Raw genomic sequence first — 17,196 nt, 5'->3', positions numbered from 1 at the left:
TCTATGTCATAACCCGTCATGCGAGACGCCCAGGAACACCATTTTTCAACACCGGCTCTCTCCGTCCACATCGTGGCAAGGCCGATGAATAAGATGACAAGAGTCTATGAAAACAAGTACCTCTTCATAATACACAAGAGGAATGCTCAGCTTTGGAAGAACCAAGGAGGGCGGCTCTCAGTCAGATCCGCTCCGGGGAGCTTCATGGGAACTGGCACTGTATCCTGGAAGATATCGGCGTTCAATTGCTGTGGCCTCGATTGGGTGGCTGTAGCAGTGTCGAGCGTGGTTGTGTTGGCATCGCTTGCTTGAGAGTATGCCCTGCCGCCAGGCGTAATAACGGGCACCAAGACACCACACTCCCAGTTGCGGCAGTTCAGCTTCGGCTGGCCGGTGGAGCGATCTTTTATCAAGCGACCCCTTTCAAGATGTCAGCATCTTAGGATAATAAAAATATGGAAGGGAAATAAACTGACCAGGCACTCTCCGAGATATTAGCACTTCCAACATATGCCCAGCCCTTACATTCGTTGCCGTCGGGCATCTGAATGGGCTCCGAGGGCCACACGTACATGAGCTATACTCATATTAGCACGCAGACTGCAGAGGACTTTTAAATTGCTTCAAACCTTGTTGTGCATTAAAACCCCCCGCTTACTCTCGCAGTCCTTCAACACTCGCCGAGGAAACTTCTCGCCGAGCCACCACCGCGCCGAGAAACAGACAGTACCTGCAGTTCGTTCCGGATCCAAGTGCGCAAAACGAACGGTCTGGGCGGAGGGGAAGTACACATTGAAGCGATTATGCCATTCCTGGCCCAGCTGCACCATCTGCGTGCGCTGCGGATCATTGGTTTGGCTAGTCGATTCTCGTGTGTACCGGAGCTTGTAATCTGTCAGGCCATCATCACCTAATATCGATATCGTTAGTTGGTCTCTGTATCATTCCTCAATTCCCAGACATACCTTTAGCAGCAAGATAAATCGAGCGAAGGAATTCATCATTCAAAGAGCCAACGGAGGAAGACTATAGCCAAGTAAGTTTCTAGAGTCAACTGACTGTGGCGATGTTTACCTACCACGTAGGCAATGTTAATGGGCCCAGATGGCTGCAGACCCAACTGTGTCACGGCGCGACCGAGCCCACAATATCCGGACCGCTTCCACGACTCGCCGGTTCGCGATCCACCACTAGGTCTATTTTAGCTGACCTTCTTGAAGAGAAGCACGGCAACATACATAGTGTGTACAAACGCATATCGGGCTGTTTGGCTGAAATCAAAGTCATCAAGTGCTTTGATCGCGTCGTCGCGCAATTTGGACGCTTTCAAAAAGTAGGCCAACTCTTCTTTGAAAGGTGTGTCGAACTTTTCAACCTTTACACCAAGCTCGATTCTGGGTAGATCGATTAGAAAGACAGTCTGGTACTATGTTAGTGGCACTGAAACCAGAAAAGTGTAGAGGTTATACATGCGTTCTCCATCAAGCCGTTCTCACCCCAATCAGTCTGGGTGAGATTTGCAGTTGGAACGGCAACTCGAAGGTATCCGGGATGATAAAAGAGCATCAACTTCGAGTGCATATTGTTGACTTGTGGTTCCATAGGCGGAAAACATAGATCAAGCGTAGGCATCGAAGCGGTTTCCTCCCGATACTGCTTGCGCTGTAGCATTGTCAGCTTTCCTAGATTGTCCAACATGGTTGACGAGACCCGCTTACCGTGGCTTCCTCCTTCGCACCCATCATGAGGATGAACCTGGTCTTCTTGGTGCTGAACTTTGAGAACAACCACTCGATATCCCAGAGGAATGAGCTGAGAACTGCAACATTTAGGTCTTCTCGCTGGAAAACCTCTTCGATGGTAATGTCGTTGCCTGCGCGGGGTTTACCTGCTACGTGCGTCTTCTTAACAACCCCGAGGGGATATTGCATGACTGGTCGGGCTGTTGGCTGCACCCGACTGGTGGAATTATTGGCTGTGAAATTGCTGCGGATATGAGTATTTGAAGGGGGTTGTGGCGATAACACTCGACCCGTCAGACGGGCATCGGGCTCGGTGAGTCTAGAAGCTTTGGGGGATGGCTGGGCAGGAGGAGAGCTCCCGGCTTTGCGCTTGGCGAGGCGGGCAAGACGTTCTTGCTCCATCTGCTTGCGGTCAATGCCAAAGATTCCCTGAGGCTTGGGGGTCGCGTTGCTCGCGGTTTCTGGGATCTCCACTGGCTTCGAAGGAGATCCCGGTCCTAGGAGGTCCGTATCTTGCCGAGCGCCCTTAAGGGACATGGCAATCGCTCGCCTAAGATCTTCATCGCTGTCATCATCCACTGTATGATCAACAGTTTCAGTATCTGTATCAGATCCGATAACTGACTTAGACTTTGGGAAAATCTCTTTCAGATCTGAGTCTGAGCTGGAGTCATGCGTGAGGTCCACGACCGTTGGCTTTGATGGCTTGGTCGGCCGGGGTGATGCCTTTGGCTGATTTGGCATCTTTGGAGGACTTGGTTTTTGAGAGGGACCTTTGGATGGGGAATTTGAGGCGCTTTCAGCGACAGGTTTCTGGTCCTGAGATGACGGAGAGACCTGGGCGGACGACTCTTGCTTCTGTCTCTGGAAGTCCTCAAGCGAGGCCTTGATGGCCGCTTCCAACATTTTTTGCTCAAGTTCTGTGGGATCCATTTCTGAAAAATTGAAGGTTTCCAAGTCCCGCGATTGAATAGGAGAAGAGCAAAGAATATGGGCGCGGGGGCTGCTCAAATTTGAGGTGGTGAGATATTCAGGTGTTGAGGTGTTGACAAAGCCAAGATATGGATGACACGAGTTGTGCAACAACAGACCTCAGCTTCAAGGGCTGAGGTGGCGTGGACGCAAAGTGGAGCCTACATGAGGTGGGAGCAGATCCCTCACTCAGTGAAATAAGAAGGGAATTTCCGGATTCCTGAGATACTCGCCGTTTGTTGATGTTCTCAGTTGATGGAAGGTGTTGCAACATGCTCCACCCCTATCGGATATGACAACGGTCACGTGATGATGATGTATGGCAGCCTGTTTTTCTTTGGCCAACTGGTCACAATCATTTAAACAATACATGAGCTGCTAAGCCGGAAGCATTATAATATTTCTCATTCAGTTGGGACTAACTCATATGTATCATCTTTGTTGAAGGACGTTTATTGCGTCTTAATAAAAGACTTTCCAAGAACCCAAGAACCCACCCGCTAGTATACATATCGGAAGTTTGGATTCTCACGATCAGTAAGATCCTGGAATGCCAAGTCATGCGAGATCTCTGTTGAGCCCTGAATCTTGGAGCGATTCCGTGCCATCAGGATGATTCGTGTCAACACCACCAGAGCAACATAAACAGCGTAAACGACGATATGTGTTAGGAAACCATGCAGGTATCGGGGGGCATCTTTGCTTTGGAAGATTTGGGGAGCAATGAGATTGCCCACGGCCCAGCCAACGAAGACCATGGTCATGGTAATACCCTTCTTGGTCTGACCCGCCACGTTGCGAGTAATCAGCGAGATAATCATGTTGCCCTCGGCAAGGAAGAATTGTGTGCAGTAGAAAGCAATGAGCATGCCACCTGCATTTGAAGCAGTCGGGGTAACGACTAGGATCACAATGGTCCCGACCAGAGCAGGGACTGCACATAGCTATTTTCGTCGTCAGTGATCATTTGTTCATGAGTTGACTATTCAACCTGGGGACCTTACAATCATAACGAAGCACGTCTGCTGGAATCTTTGGGATGCCCATGCAGATCCGAGCATGATCAAAATGGTCCATGCTCCCTGGGCAATATTGAGCAGCTGTGTCTGCAAGAGGCTGAAGCCGAACTGGATGATAATGAGGTTGGAGAATACACCGAGGCCACCAATGACGAGGTTGGCTACGGTGATGAGCAAAACGCAGCACCAGACAAATGGGTCCTTGAGAGCCTCGACAATTTGGTATCTCTTGTACTCTCTGTTCTGGATACCGGTCTCATTTTCTCGCACCCGCTCGATCATCAGTCTTTTGTCCTCCTCGCTGAAGCATTTTGCAGTCAACGGGCTGTCGGGCAGAAGGGTAGCAATGAAGAAGGACCAAACGCATGTGGCCAGGCCCAGGATTAGGAACAAAAGTTGCCAATTCTTGATCGGACCGTTCTTAAAATGCGAGACTCCGAAGGCAAGAAGGCCACCAATCTAGTGCTAATTAGCTTTCATCTTCCTCCAAGATCTAGACAAGGGTGTCAATTACCATCAAGGATACACCTGACATGCAATACCAGAGCGCATTCAAGACTGATTGCTCCTCCCTCTTGTACCACATCGCAGTCCTAGTTACATAGAGTTTAGCAAGGCGAACTTTTGTGTTTGGTTTCAAGGATTTACTCACAGCAGCATCATAGCTGGCTGGACACAGCTTTCGAAGAAACCCAACAGAAATCGAACAGCCATGAGCGATCCAAAGCGGGTCGAAGCAGCGGAACATGCCACTACAGCGCCCCAAAGGAACACATTGATGGAGAGCATCTTTGCTAGGGGAAATTTCTGCAACAAGAAATTCTGAGGGTACTCGCCCGCAAGAATGCCGATATAGAGGATGGTTCCTAGCCATGAATACTACACGTGCGATAATTAGCGACCAAGTCTGAGGTATAGGGCTGAAAGGACCCACTTCTTGTCCCACCAGGTGGGCATCGGTCTTGATGCCCATGATAGAGGCATAATTCAAAATTCCCTTGTCGAGCGACTGGCAGAAGTAGGTGATGACCTGAATAACGAGAATGCGCCGAGTGATCTTCCAGAAGAGGCGCTTGTTGGTTGCAGCATCGATCTCGATACCCGGATCCGCTGCGAGGAGATCCGCTTTCTCTTTCATCTCCAGGGTATCAGATGCCGCATTGCGGTCGGAGGGCAATTCCTCGTGGTCGACAGTCGCTCCCATCTCGAATTTCTTCGATGGCATGATGCGTTGAGGTGCAGAGACGTGGGATGATATTGTGAATCACGATGGTCTGGATTAGAGACCAGTATTGCCCTTCATCGAGGTATTTGTAGGGCTGTCCTCCCCTATCTCGAGGTGTCGCATAGTGTAGCGTGTGGGTAAGCCGAAAGCTTGCCCGCAAACCCCAGGATTTGGATTTCCCCGAGTCGAATGATTGGGGTCCCGCCGGAGGTGGCACCGGAGGAGATGCCGCCAATTCCTCCGGAAGTTAGATGTCGAATGACAATTCTGGATCGTAGAGGCTAGAACGCTACATTATGCTCGGTTTGAATTAACCGGAGCTTGCTACTCTGAGGAAGTACGCATAGGATCAAATTGATCGAAATGCTGCTTGGCAGAGAGCTCTACCGGAGCCTCTCCGGCAATTAGCCCGTACTCCGATAGGGTCGTTTGACGAGACAACTCCGTGCATGTGTGTGCTCAGCATTGAGAAGAGACGCTAGTCGCTAATGAGAAACTCCATTCCCTACGAGAAAGTCAAATCGTCTGTGAGAGTCTTCTGAACTTGTCTTGAACCATCCACAACACGATGAACATGTCTTCGTCCATTCAAGTATACGATTCTCCGCTAGGCGTGGCCCTCAATCCGGACTTCCTCATCGAAGTCCAGTCAATCGACTCAGACGACCATTACCAATGGTCTAAAGTGCCTGCATATGCCACCGATGTGGCTAGCATCAACACCAGCGCGAATAAATTTGATCGACATTCAATTGCCGTAGCTTCATTCGATTTCAGCGGCCCAGTGAAGATCAAAGTCACCTATACGAGAAGCGGCGTCGATGCTGCAGTTGTTCGGCCTCGTTCCCTTGGAATTGAGACGGTATTGGAGGAAAAAACGATTCTCTTTACACTGGAAAAGCCCCGAGACTTGATGCTCGAACTAAACGGTGACAAACGGAAAGCTCTCCACTTGCTCACCAACGCGATCGATCTCACGGCGCCGACCGAAGACAGTGATGATGTCTGGTATTTTGGGCCAGGGATCAATCAAGGCTCTGCGACATCCTTGGTCACCGACGGCGTCAATCTTATAGTCCCATCGGGGAAAACTGTTTATCTAGCTGGTGGCGCTTTCATCACGTTCCGCTTGAATTTCATCGATGTTTCCAACAGTGCTCTCCGGGGTCATGGATTCGTTCTAGGACCCAAGGGCGGTTACACTCAGAGAGAACTGGGCGGCGCGATTCACATGAGTCGAGCCTCAAATATTCGTGTTGAGGGTGTCACTTCACTTAGTGCGATGGGATTCAGCCTCTCTGCTGGTGAATGCAAAGATGTCACAGTCAACAGATACCGATCGTTCTCGTCCGCAGGTAATGGGGATGGAATCGACTTCTTTTGCTCGTCAAATATTACCATTGAGAACTGCTTTTTGCGAAACTCAGATGACACAATTGCTCTCTATTCACACCGTTGGGACTGGTATGGCGACTCGACGAATATTCTCATTCAGAATTGCGTATTGCTTCCAGATGTGGCCCATGCCATCAATATGGGAACACATGGGAATCCCGCAAAGCCGGAAACGACAAGCAACGTGACAATCAGAAATATTGATATCCTGGATCACGAGGAAAATCAGCTGTGGTATCAGGGATGCATAGCCATCAATGCTGCAGATGAGAATTTGTTCCACGATATTCATATCGAGGATGTACGAGTTGAGCGCATTACTCGCGGTCAGCTTTTGAATATTCGTGTGATGCAGAATTCGATGTGGACTACAGCTCCGGGACGAGGTATTCGAAACGTCACTTTCAAAAATTTGTCTTTGAATATGCACGACTCCAAAGTCGTCAATCCATCGATGATACTTGGCTATGATCAGAGCCGGGGAATCGAAAACGTTGCATTCAAGAATTTGCGAGTAGGGGAGAAGGAGATTCATGAGACAATGGAAAAGCCCCGATGGTATATGATATCGGATTTCATTCCTTTGTTTTTAAATGAGCACGTCAAGGGAGTCAATTTCATGAAAGGGGCATGAAGAAAACTTGGAAATAAGTATCGTCGGAATTGGACCTTCCAATTCATAACGGCATCATCTTGGATATTTTTTGAAGATAGAAATAGATATATTTGTCCACAACAGAAAAGAATGAATTGAGACTGCACAAGAGCATAATAGATAAGATCACATAAGGCAGGGGAGCAGTAGCAGAAAGATGAGGCATGACATGCACTTTAAGAAAGACGGTAAAGTAGAGTACCAAAACCAAGGGCGTCAAAGCCGCCCGAGTTAGGACCGTAGTTTCCACCACCACCCTCAACGCCGCTAGTCGAGTTGATGTTAACCCAGTTACGATAAGCGTCAGTCCAAGAAGAGTGAAGCCCCTTGAGCTGGCCGTAATGAGCGGACAATAACTCAAAGCCAGGACGGATAGTTCCACGCGAGCTGTTGGAAATAACGGTTTGGTTGCCCTGGTAGCTTAAATATGGGGTGTAGGGCACATCATAACCGACGTTGTACTTGCTAACGTATTCAGCGCTAGACATAATTAGTAAACAATTTAGAAAGTACTTCTTCGACTGAACGTACCCATTGAGAATCTCGTTTTTGTAAGTAGCAAACAAGTCAACTCCCTGGTTGTACGCTTGCTGCGCGACAACGCCCCAGAGCGCAAAGTCCAATGTAGCATGGCCCTGATCGCGACCGGCCTCCTGACCCTGCATGAGTACTTTCCCAGAGCCCGGCTCTGTAAAATTTGCAATAGAAAAGACAGGGAGAGCTCCATTGGAAGGCCCAGTTTTAACATAGTTGACTGCGTTCTCAAACATTGTTTTATTATCGGTGAATATACCAATGGCGATAAGCGAGGCAAGATTGCACAAATCCCAATTAGCATAGTAATGGTAATAGTCTTGGCCGTTGTGGTCCTCCAAAAAGAGGTTGTTCATGGTCGCAAAAACGTTTTTCAACATGTTGGCAGTGGCAGTCTTGTTGGTCTCGGACCAGCCAGAGTAATTGCGCAGAAGCTCCGCTGCGTTGGCCAACTGGTAGCCGTACAAGCCAGAGGCTAGGAACTTGTCACTAGTACCGTCGATCCCAGTGATGGTCGCCGCCCAGCTGTCCAAGATATTGACAGAAGCGTCGGCATAACTTTTGTCATTTGTGATCTTCCAGCGTATGGCAAGTTGGTATGCGGCGGCGGCATCGCGGTACAGATACGAGTAATTCTCGGAGTTCGCTCCGTTGTTTCCTCTGTACACAATTGTCTGAGGATTGGGCTTGTAGGATGACTGAGCGTAGGAGCTCGAAGTCAGCAAAGTCCAAGTGGTGTTCCAGGGCTCATTGCCATCAGCAACGTGCTTGGTAATGCGTTGGAAGTCCTTGATGGTATGAAGCGCGCCTGGATGCACGAAGGCTGTGACAACAGTACCAGCAAGGAGAAGAACGGAGATAAAAGAATGCATTTCGATCAAATCAGGGGATAATGATATGAATGAAGACTCGAGCTGTGCTCGATTTCTTTATTCCACTTAATCGAGCACATTCGGGCTCAATATATAGACAATTCTGTACATGAGCCCCCTGAATTGTACAATATGACCTAAAGGGACATTTTGAAAAGACAAAGCCGTCGGGGACGAGTAAAACTTCGATTTGCTGCCGATCGGCATCAGGAAATGCTGTGTAGATGCTTCAGCGTTTCAAATTGACACGATGGAGGGTGGATATGACGGACCTTGCCCCATATTTTCGGCTTAATCCCGAATTTCCCACGAAACGTTTCGAAGGAGTCAACGCCGGGTCAAAGTCTGGGGAATAATGCGGAGGGGTATCAAGTTACTGCATGTACCCCGGTTTGTCGATCGCTAGATGTCAAGGGTTGTGCAGAAACATCTTGAAGAATGATGAGCAATGGGAATCCAAGGAACCTTCGGATGTTCTCCGGCACCTTCCCGGCCATCTACTACAAACAGTCGATCAGAGAACCAGCATCGGGAGAGAAGAGATGAGATCAAAATTTGGAAGGAAGATACCGCATAGAATTCTTTTTTGCCAGAATAGCCGGGCGCATCGTTTTTTCAACTCTAGGTTTTGGACGATCGGAGTGTTTTTGATCGTTCTAGCAGTAATCGATAGAGATTCGTAGTATAACAATAATTCTCCTCCAGGATTCTCATAAGTCGAGAAATACGATTGATTTTTAGGAGCTTACTGGACATGTATGTTGATAATTACTATCTATGCACAAAGAAAAGGACCTTTTCGGCGTGTAAAGTCTAGATTTGCACGTATCTAGTCTATCACTCCCTAGCCCGTCAACCTCCTTCTCTATAGAAGTCTGTTCGAGCATAGCCCAAGAATACACCCGGCCTGATCAGAATTAAGAGAACTTAGTAATGTGATTTCTCGTTCATGCGACTTAATCAATGGCGGCCAATTCTCCTTTCCTCAATGATCTGAAACTGCCCGGTGATCTGAGCAGTGTCTCCACTCTGTCTCTATACAACCTGAGCCGGAGGATTTGCCGGACCTCCTCCGAGTTTCACAACGCAATGGAGGACCACTCAAGTAGGAAGCATAGTCAATATAACATTGTCAGAGTGGTCATCAAAAACCACCTGATACAACTCAGTTTGTTTTTCTCGCCACGGAACTCTGCCCTTACAGCATCGAACCTTCGCCATGTCGTTAGATGATCAACCAACCATGGTGCGTCCAAATTCGAGCTCACTTTCATCCATATTGTCCACTGCTAACACACGGCATAGGAACCCTACCCGAAAAGAGTGAAAACTGAATCTAGGGATACGAACGGAACCTACAAGACTCAGAGTCCGACGAAACGTGTGATGGAAGCCCTTTACTCGGAGTCCGTGGCGGCTAGATTGTGGCACGTCGCGGCCAAGGCACTGGGAAGTGTAAGACTTTCCATTTTCTATCAAATCCGACTCGAGCTAACATCTCTTGCAAAATAGACCAATCCCCCGATTCTTTTTCCCGAGTATACCGGCAAAGACAGTGCCACTTATGTCTACCGAAGCCTCGACTTCTGGACGTCTGGCTTCTTCCCGGGATCTCTGTATCTACTCCTCGAGCGATTGATGAAGTACCCTCAAGATACACCAGTCTCTCAATCGGCCAAAAAAGACGGCAACTCTTCAATGCCCCATCCACTTCAGCTTGAACACCTGTGCAAGTGGTGGACGGCCAACTTACATCAAAACGCACTGAAACGTGACACCCACGATCTGGGTTTTATGATCGCACCATGGGCCATGAAAGCCTGGGAGCTCCAGCGGGATGCACCCGCATTTAACAGTCTTGTCATGGCGGCACACTCCCTTGCGAGTCGTTTCAACAGTACCACTCAGTGCCTGCAAAGCTGGGACGTCTGCGTCACGAATCGGTACTCCTTCACAGATCCTTCGAAGGACTTTCTCGTTATCATTGACAACATGTTGAACCTGGACTTATTGTTTTGGGCTGCCCGAGAGACCTCAAACACGTCGCTGTATGATATTGCTCGGGCGCATGCGAAGACCACACAGAAGCACCATATTCGGAAAGACAATACCACATTTCATGTGGTGAACTTCGATGCGGAGACCGGAAATGTGAAAGCCAAGTTCACGAATCAGGGCTATAGTGATGATAGCTGCTGGGCGCGGGGTCAGGCTTGGGGGATTCTGGGATTCATGCAGACATTCAGGTGGACAGGCGACAAGTCCTTCCTTGACACGGCGAAGGCGCTGGCTGATTATTTCCTGGCGCATCTCCCAGCTGATGGCGTGCCTTATTGGGACTTCACTGCGCCCATCACTGAGACGAGCCCACGAGATACCTCAGCAGCTATGGTCGCTGCATGTGGTCTTTTGCTGCTTCACAAGGCACTGAAAGGTACTCCGGATGGAGACCGCTATCTGCGAGAGGCGATTAATCTCGTCGATGCCACAGTCACGAAGTTCTTGAATCCGCCAACTCTTCGGTTTCAAACCACTCAATCGACATCTAAAGTACTGGTCTACCCGGAAGGCTGCTTGGATGAGAACGACAGCGATGGTTTTGATAATTTGACTGTTGGAGATCTGTTAACTTCAAAACTGTGTGATACAATTCTGGATGGTGCCACAATCAACAACTACGAATTCGCGCCCAGGAGGTGGGCTAATCATGGACTTGTCTATGCGGACTACTACTTCCTCCTTTTTGGAAACATGCTTCTCGATTTGGGTTTAGTGAACGGGGGATTTCAACGCATTGATTGAACAGGTAGTGAGTTATCGATGGCATAGAATCATTTATACAACATGACACATTAGATACAATATAGAGCCACATGTTTTGTGTTTCTCCTTCATGATAGTTTGGAAGTTAGTTGCTAGGTCACTGGCCCAAATGCTCGATGAGATGCCCCGATCAAAGAGTCTGAAAAAGCTGACTGGCATAAAGAGTCAATCTTATGAGTCTCTGCGACTGGTCTAAACATTTGGGCTTTTGCCATTCACCACTGGACCCTCAATTTGTGCACCGCCATAGCGACTGATCCTTTGGCCTGGGCTTGGAGTCAAGCTAAAGGCCTGGGATAGGTCTTCTTGAGGGCTGACAATGCCATGTCCGAAATTTGCACCCGAACCTTGCCACATGTTGAAATTCTGATGGGATGGACCCATCATCATAGGTGAGGATACTTGATTCCCAGTAGCCTGTGCATAGACTGACATGGGATCAGATCTTGTATACACGGGGAAGTCCTGTTGAAAGGCTGGAGGAAGTGGCGGGAACGCTAGGCTAAACGGGTCAAGGCTGAACGAGTCTTGAAATCCCTCTCTGCTCATATATCTCGCTGGAGACACTGCATTTGCAGCTTTTGGGAAATACAGCGAGCCTTGTGAGGGCGAGGCTGAGAATGTAGGTTGTTGGGGCGGTTGCTCCTTTGATTCGTCTGAGTATGCAGTCTGACGAATATCCAGACTCGGTCGAGGAGCGGCGCCCGAGTTATTCTGAGCCTCGATCAGGCGCTTGGCGAAACTGGAGGCAAGATTTTCATTTTGTGAATTGGATGTTTCGCTTCTTCCCTTCCAACGTTGGGAAATTTCCAGGAGACTTGCGATTAGTGTGTCAAACGCTGGTGGTAAACAGACTCCGTTGTATTTCGCATGAGCTAGAAGCATCCTCCCAGCGATAAAAAGACAAAAGGAGAATTGAGGATTGGTAAAAATTGGCGAGAATGTCAAAAACTGATGACCGATGGTCGCGATCTCAGAGGCTGCTTCTAGACAGGTTTCCGCAGACGAAGCGGATGGGAGTCTTATTGGACAAGACTGCCAATGAGCCGGGGGATACGCGATCCCTTGATGGAGAAGTATAACAGCGGTGTTGTGAGTGATATGAGCCAGTGTGAGATTAGGGTCCATTACTCCATCACTATTTAGGACTGAAGCTTCCCGCCACTTCGAAGGTAGATATAATTTCCATCTAGATGAAGAGAGAGCATTAGTAAGTAAACGTTAAAAGGCAATATTCACGAGTCCTCACTGAATCAGTCGCAAATCCAACTCTTTAAACTTCATAAGCCAGACCTGCGCCTTTTCGGCATCACTGACAATGAAGGCATGGTGAAGGAAAAAGTTGGTGACCAAGGCGAGTGATTCGGTGGCTTCGATGTTGTAGGCAAATCCACCGATAGCATCTTGATCGTCCGAATTCGATGATGCTCTATTTCCGTTGAGGACGGAGCTACTTGATGCATTGTCCCTGGAATCTGAGATTCCAAAGTATGGTGCTTCAACCGCCTGCTCCCTCTCCCACAAAGCACCTTCACACGGTAAACGGCGCTTCACATCGGCGCTTGTTAGACTGATCTTCCACCCAGTGGAGACACTGCAAAATCGGTCCATCAGGAAAACGGTCCAGAACACCCTCCTACGTTCCTCTACTTCGCTCCACGAATTGGAGGGACTCAGGAAGACCATTCGCCGAATTAAAGTCTCTCCCGCGTTTGTGCCTCGGTAAAGTGCATCCTCCTCGACGCCCAACTGTAGCTGTTCCACTGTGCCCACCATGCTTCCGACAATTGACCATGATGAAGGCCCGCGACCGCGACCAATCTAGAATTATGAGACACGATTCAGCGTGCGAAATTACAGCGCCGGATAATTATACCCACAGTTTCGAAAGCAATGATGACAAGGGCCTGCAAATTTTCAACAGAGAAAGACTCCGTACTGTCCAAAATGACTTTTTGGCGACTCTTCTCGGCGATTCGTGTTTTAAAATCTTCGTTCTGTAGAAATTCGCTTTGGGAAAATCGGGCGCAAACTGCTATAATTGCATGGAGGATACAAGCGACTCGCGGGCGATGTTCTGGAGATCGCATGCGCTCGCGGAACTTGGCCACATGCAGGACCGGTATCCAGGGGTGAATATTAACGTAGTAGAAATCAACTAACTCGTCCATAACTTCGGGCGGCAAGATCGTAGTCAGATCGTCGTCAACGTCAATTGAAGGGGTCGAAGAGGCGTTCTCATTAAGTCGGCGGCGCTTTGCTGCGCGGGTAGTTGCTTCCACATCGTCCATACTTTCATTGTGGGCTTCTTGTCCGTTTGCACGCTCTGTATAAGGCACAGGTTCCAGCAAACGGTTTTTCAATTGTTCTCGTCGCTGTTCCAGGTCTGTATCGCCGGTCCCGTTTTTTATCTGCTCAGGGAGAGCTGTATTTGGATGAAGCGCTTGCCATACTTGTTGCCACAGCATCTCCTGTCCAAGAAACATGTTTTCGAGGGTTTCGATGCGGCGGTAGAGTTGGTCGACCGCACCAGCGCGAAGACCGGGCTTCATTCTCCTGTCATCGTAGACGCAAGTGACCTTGAACCGGACACATTGAGAGCATGGCTGAGCACGATCGCATCGCGCCTTCTTCTTGCGACAAGACTGACAGGCCGGTACGTCGTCCTCGACCTTGGCCGTGTCTGGTGGCTCTATGCCGTTCTGCTCGTTGCCTTTAGGCTCGCTGCCACTGTTACAGTTAGATCTTTGCGGCATCTTGAGTGATAGAGGCGAATATCTCTCTTTTGACGGTCCAGCAATCTCACAGCCAGGTTCCTGTGGTCCCGAGAAGATACACTGGTAGTGAGGGGGTGATGCAGCTCGACACAATTTGGAGATTGTCTCTCCCCGCAGTCAAGGATCATGCGATCTCGGCTCCAAGACTCCCCCACGGGGAACCTTGCCTGCTGCGCGTCATGCACGAAGCGTGCCTATGCCCGTTAAACTTTAGTTTGGAGCGCGAAGCTTGTGGCACGAATGATGAAGCAGTGCGAAAGGAGAAAACTGGGGCGGAGGAATTACCGGAGAGACTCCGGTGACCTCCTCCACTTTATGCGGAGAAATTCATACTCCTTACGGTTATGGATTTACCCCCGCCCGCTGTATTTCCTATTCCGTTACGGCGTCTATTTAGCATAGGTTTGTCCTCCAGTCACAGAAATAAGCATCTGAAATAAGATCGATTGGAATATGAACTTGTGTTCGGATTTGGAGGTCACTAGTCAACTATACAATACTAGGCGGGCCGACCAGAAGTCACTAAAACATATTGAGATCTAATTCAAATGGAAGGGACACTCCAACAGAGAAAGAAAGCTCATCACAATGAGAATCTACCTAAACTATGCCTCATCTCAATTACACATCCAGATCCCAAAATTGGAAAGCATGCACATAACCCTCAGCCTGCCTGAACTCCGACAAGATGAAGCGAAAGTGCTTTCTCATGACGAAGGCCTTTGGACATCGCAATCAATGGAGTTTATAGGTACCCATTTTCCGAGGCTTGATGCGAAGGGCGAATAGTCGATCGATCTCGTCCATGGATCGCCCCTTGAGTTCAGGGACATAGAAGAAGCTCCAAACGGTCGCAAGAGCACAAAGACCCCCGAAAACGAACCCTACTTTGCCCTTGAGATTGCCCTCGTCGGGGTTGACCATGTATGGACAGGCAAAATTCATGATGATTCCCATGACAGCCTGAGTAGCGGTAGCAAGACCGGTCGTTCGGGCACGTAGCGCAGCGCTACTAGTCTCGCCGAGAATAGTGAAAGCCATTGCTCCAATAGTGCCGAAATAGACAAAGCTATAGATAACCGTAACCGCAGCCTGAACCCAGTGTGCGCCAGAAGTTGGCACAACGTCCATGATGCCGATCAGCATGAGAATCAAGAACAAGGAGACCATGCCGGTGAGGAAGATCTTGCGTCGGCCCAGTGAATTGACGATGAACCAACTGAGGATGTTGCCCAGAACACCACAGGCAGTCACACCAACACCCAGACTGAAACTCTGGGAATTGGGCAGTCCAGCCAGTTCGAAGAAGTAGGTTGAATAACCTAAGACAAAGATGATTCCCGCAAAGTGCTGGCACACGAAGACGCCCATACTAATCATTGTACGCTTCAGATCCGTGCCGCGGAAGCATTGAGCCCAGGATGTCTCATGATCAGGCGATGTCTCATTTTCCTCGTTAATGGTTCGCTGGATATTATCCAGCATGGTTTGGACGTCGAAATTGGGTCCATACAGACGTTGCAGAGATCGTGCCGCGTCTTGTTGCCGGCCCTTACGAGCCAGGTACCATGGAGTCTCTGGGGCGAAGGGCAGACCAGCGAGCAAGAAAGCCACAAAGAAGAGCTGTATGGCAAAAGGACCGCGGTATGCCCATGTGTCAGAACGGGAGCCAAAGCCCTTGATGACGCCGTTAGATACCAGCTGGCCGATAGCAATACCCAGATTCACGCCAGCTGTCGCCACTCCACGCAGCACCACGGGAGTTATTTCTGATGTCGCCAAGGGTCCAAGGGTGAGCAAGAAGCCCAAACCAAATCCAAGAATGAGTTTGACGGCGACAAAACCCCCAGGTACATCAGCGAACATTTCTCCCAAAATGCCTCCCGTCAAGAAGACTAGGCCCACTAGGAGGCCTCCTTTGCGACCGATGCGATCACTCAGCATTGAGCATAGGAAGCAACTGAAGAACTGTCCCACGCTACTGACGGTGTTGAAGGCGGTTTGCCATCGAGCTGGTAAGATCACTTCGCCGTTCTGCTCGTATCTGTTCATGGTTAGTTGGTATTCAGATGCAACCGGTGTCCATAGATCCTTGACAAGCCAAGGGGTTTGTCAGGCAAGTGGTCGAGCAGGAAACGGTTCGAGCAAATAGTACTGAGGAATGGCATACCCGAACGCAAGACGAAACGATGAAATCGACAAAACACTTCCATTGATCTGAGCATCAAACCCCCTAGATGAGGATTAGACGGATGATCTATAATCACGGTGTTTGGGACGATATGCTCACCACGCCACACCAGCCATAGCCCAATAGAAGGACCACCATACTAGCGCTGGATGATCACGAAGAACCTTTCGTAGGGTCAACTCATGTGCTGCCCCAGTTTGTGGCACTGCCGACTTGGTCTCCGAGGCCACATTCTCGACAGCGGTTGTAGTGGCCTCTTCGAGTTTGTCGTCGTTGATCTCAAGGGCGGATTTGGTGTGCTCAGTCATGATTGCTAGAGCTCGAAAGTCAGCGAATGATGATCGAAAGGCATAGACGTGGAAGCCGTCCACTGAAAGCGACCAACCTTGTCAGGGATATATGGCGGCCAGATGCAGGAAAGTAGATTTTGGTGTTCGATAGTTCCTTGCATGCGGACGGATTTCAGGAACTTGGATGGGATTATATACACCTGCGTTTGCAGTATAGGAGCCCAAATCACGAATCAACATCGATGGCCTCATGTCTAACCCCAGGTTTCGACTCCAGCTAGTCTCGATGGCACCTATCCGTGCAATGGATGCCCAGGACCTAAAGTTTGGCCCTAGCCCGTTTTATGGGGAATTAGGCTAAATTTAGGGCCTTCAGGATCTCAAGTTCTTTGCTGGGGCGAAGTCGAGCCGATGTTGTACGACTTTCGTCTCTCTCCGAAGACTCAGAGTCTCCGGTGCAACTGCGAACGAGGCATAAAGAATGTCCCGGCCGATCCACGACTAGCGGGCTAGCCAACCCTGGGGTGCATTAGGGCCTGATCTTTTTCTCATTGACGAATAGTATCCCAGAGACATGCTTGTTATAGTTTAAGAGGCTTGGAGTGGGGAAATGGCCAGTGGAATGAATGGACAGGTGAAAGTTGTGGTCTCGGCGACTCACCTGATCTCATCCCCCGCAGATTCCACTAAAGCCGACACTC

At 49.3% G+C, this 17,196-nt stretch overlaps 7 protein-coding genes across 7 annotated transcripts; 2 read left to right on the top strand and 5 right to left on the bottom strand.

Moving 5' to 3' along the window:
• Positions 1-146: 146 nt before the first annotated feature.
• On the bottom strand, positions 147-2,675 carry N7473_005449 (uncharacterized protein; the record flags this gene model as incomplete). Its single annotated transcript, XM_057151389.1, has 8 exons — positions 147-420; positions 477-577; positions 630-910; positions 966-1,026; positions 1,079-1,190; positions 1,239-1,420; positions 1,474-1,662; positions 1,719-2,675. 8 exons carry the CDS (start codon positions 2,673-2,675, stop codon positions 147-149), a joined length of 2,157 nt encoding a protein of 718 aa, XP_057009194.1.
• Positions 2,676-3,214: 539 nt separating this feature from the next.
• N7473_005448 (putative MFS transporter) lies at positions 3,215-4,958 on the bottom strand (the record flags this gene model as incomplete). The annotated part of the gene is made up of 5 exons (XM_057151388.1): positions 3,215-3,658; positions 3,719-4,192; positions 4,248-4,326; positions 4,386-4,612; positions 4,668-4,958. The coding sequence occupies 5 exons, from the start codon at positions 4,956-4,958 to the stop codon at positions 3,215-3,217; spliced, it is 1,515 nt and encodes a 504-aa protein (XP_057009193.1).
• Positions 4,959-5,526: 568 nt separating this feature from the next.
• On the top strand, positions 5,527-6,987 carry N7473_005447 (putative endo-polygalacturonase; the record flags this gene model as incomplete). The annotated part of the gene is made up of 1 exon (XM_057151387.1): positions 5,527-6,987. One exon carries the CDS (start codon positions 5,527-5,529, stop codon positions 6,985-6,987), a length of 1,461 nt encoding a protein of 486 aa, XP_057009192.1.
• Positions 6,988-7,184: 197 nt separating this feature from the next.
• Positions 7,185-8,414, bottom strand: N7473_005446 (putative GPI anchored protein; the record flags this gene model as incomplete). The annotated part of the gene is made up of 2 exons (XM_057151386.1): positions 7,185-7,488; positions 7,540-8,414. The coding sequence occupies 2 exons, from the start codon at positions 8,412-8,414 to the stop codon at positions 7,185-7,187; spliced, it is 1,179 nt and encodes a 392-aa protein (XP_057009191.1).
• Positions 8,415-9,633: 1,219 nt separating this feature from the next.
• Positions 9,634-11,216, top strand: N7473_005445 (glycoside hydrolase family 88 protein; the record flags this gene model as incomplete). The annotated part of the gene is made up of 3 exons (XM_057151385.1): positions 9,634-9,660; positions 9,720-9,869; positions 9,927-11,216. The coding sequence occupies 3 exons, from the start codon at positions 9,634-9,636 to the stop codon at positions 11,214-11,216; spliced, it is 1,467 nt and encodes a 488-aa protein (XP_057009190.1).
• A 213-nt stretch (positions 11,217-11,429) lies between these two features.
• N7473_005444 (uncharacterized protein) lies at positions 11,430-13,993 on the bottom strand (the record flags this gene model as incomplete). The annotated part of the gene is made up of 3 exons (XM_057151384.1): positions 11,430-12,426; positions 12,487-13,058; positions 13,118-13,993. 3 exons carry the CDS (start codon positions 13,991-13,993, stop codon positions 11,430-11,432), a joined length of 2,445 nt encoding a protein of 814 aa, XP_057009189.1.
• A 756-nt stretch (positions 13,994-14,749) lies between these two features.
• Positions 14,750-16,513, bottom strand: N7473_005443 (uncharacterized protein; the record flags this gene model as incomplete). The annotated part of the gene is made up of 3 exons (XM_057151383.1): positions 14,750-16,058; positions 16,185-16,247; positions 16,305-16,513. The coding sequence occupies 3 exons, from the start codon at positions 16,511-16,513 to the stop codon at positions 14,750-14,752; spliced, it is 1,581 nt and encodes a 526-aa protein (XP_057009188.1).
• Positions 16,514-17,196: the final 683 nt, after the last annotated feature.

The sequence above is a fragment of the Penicillium subrubescens genome, assembly GCF_028828155.1.
Source record: "Penicillium subrubescens strain IBT 31985 chromosome Unknown utg000004l_segment0_segment0, whole genome shotgun sequence".
In the NCBI taxonomy this organism is placed as follows: domain Eukaryota; kingdom Fungi; phylum Ascomycota; class Eurotiomycetes; order Eurotiales; family Aspergillaceae; genus Penicillium; species Penicillium subrubescens.
Note: the sequence above shows the minus strand (reverse complement) of the source record. Positions and strands in the feature narration are given on the sequence as shown.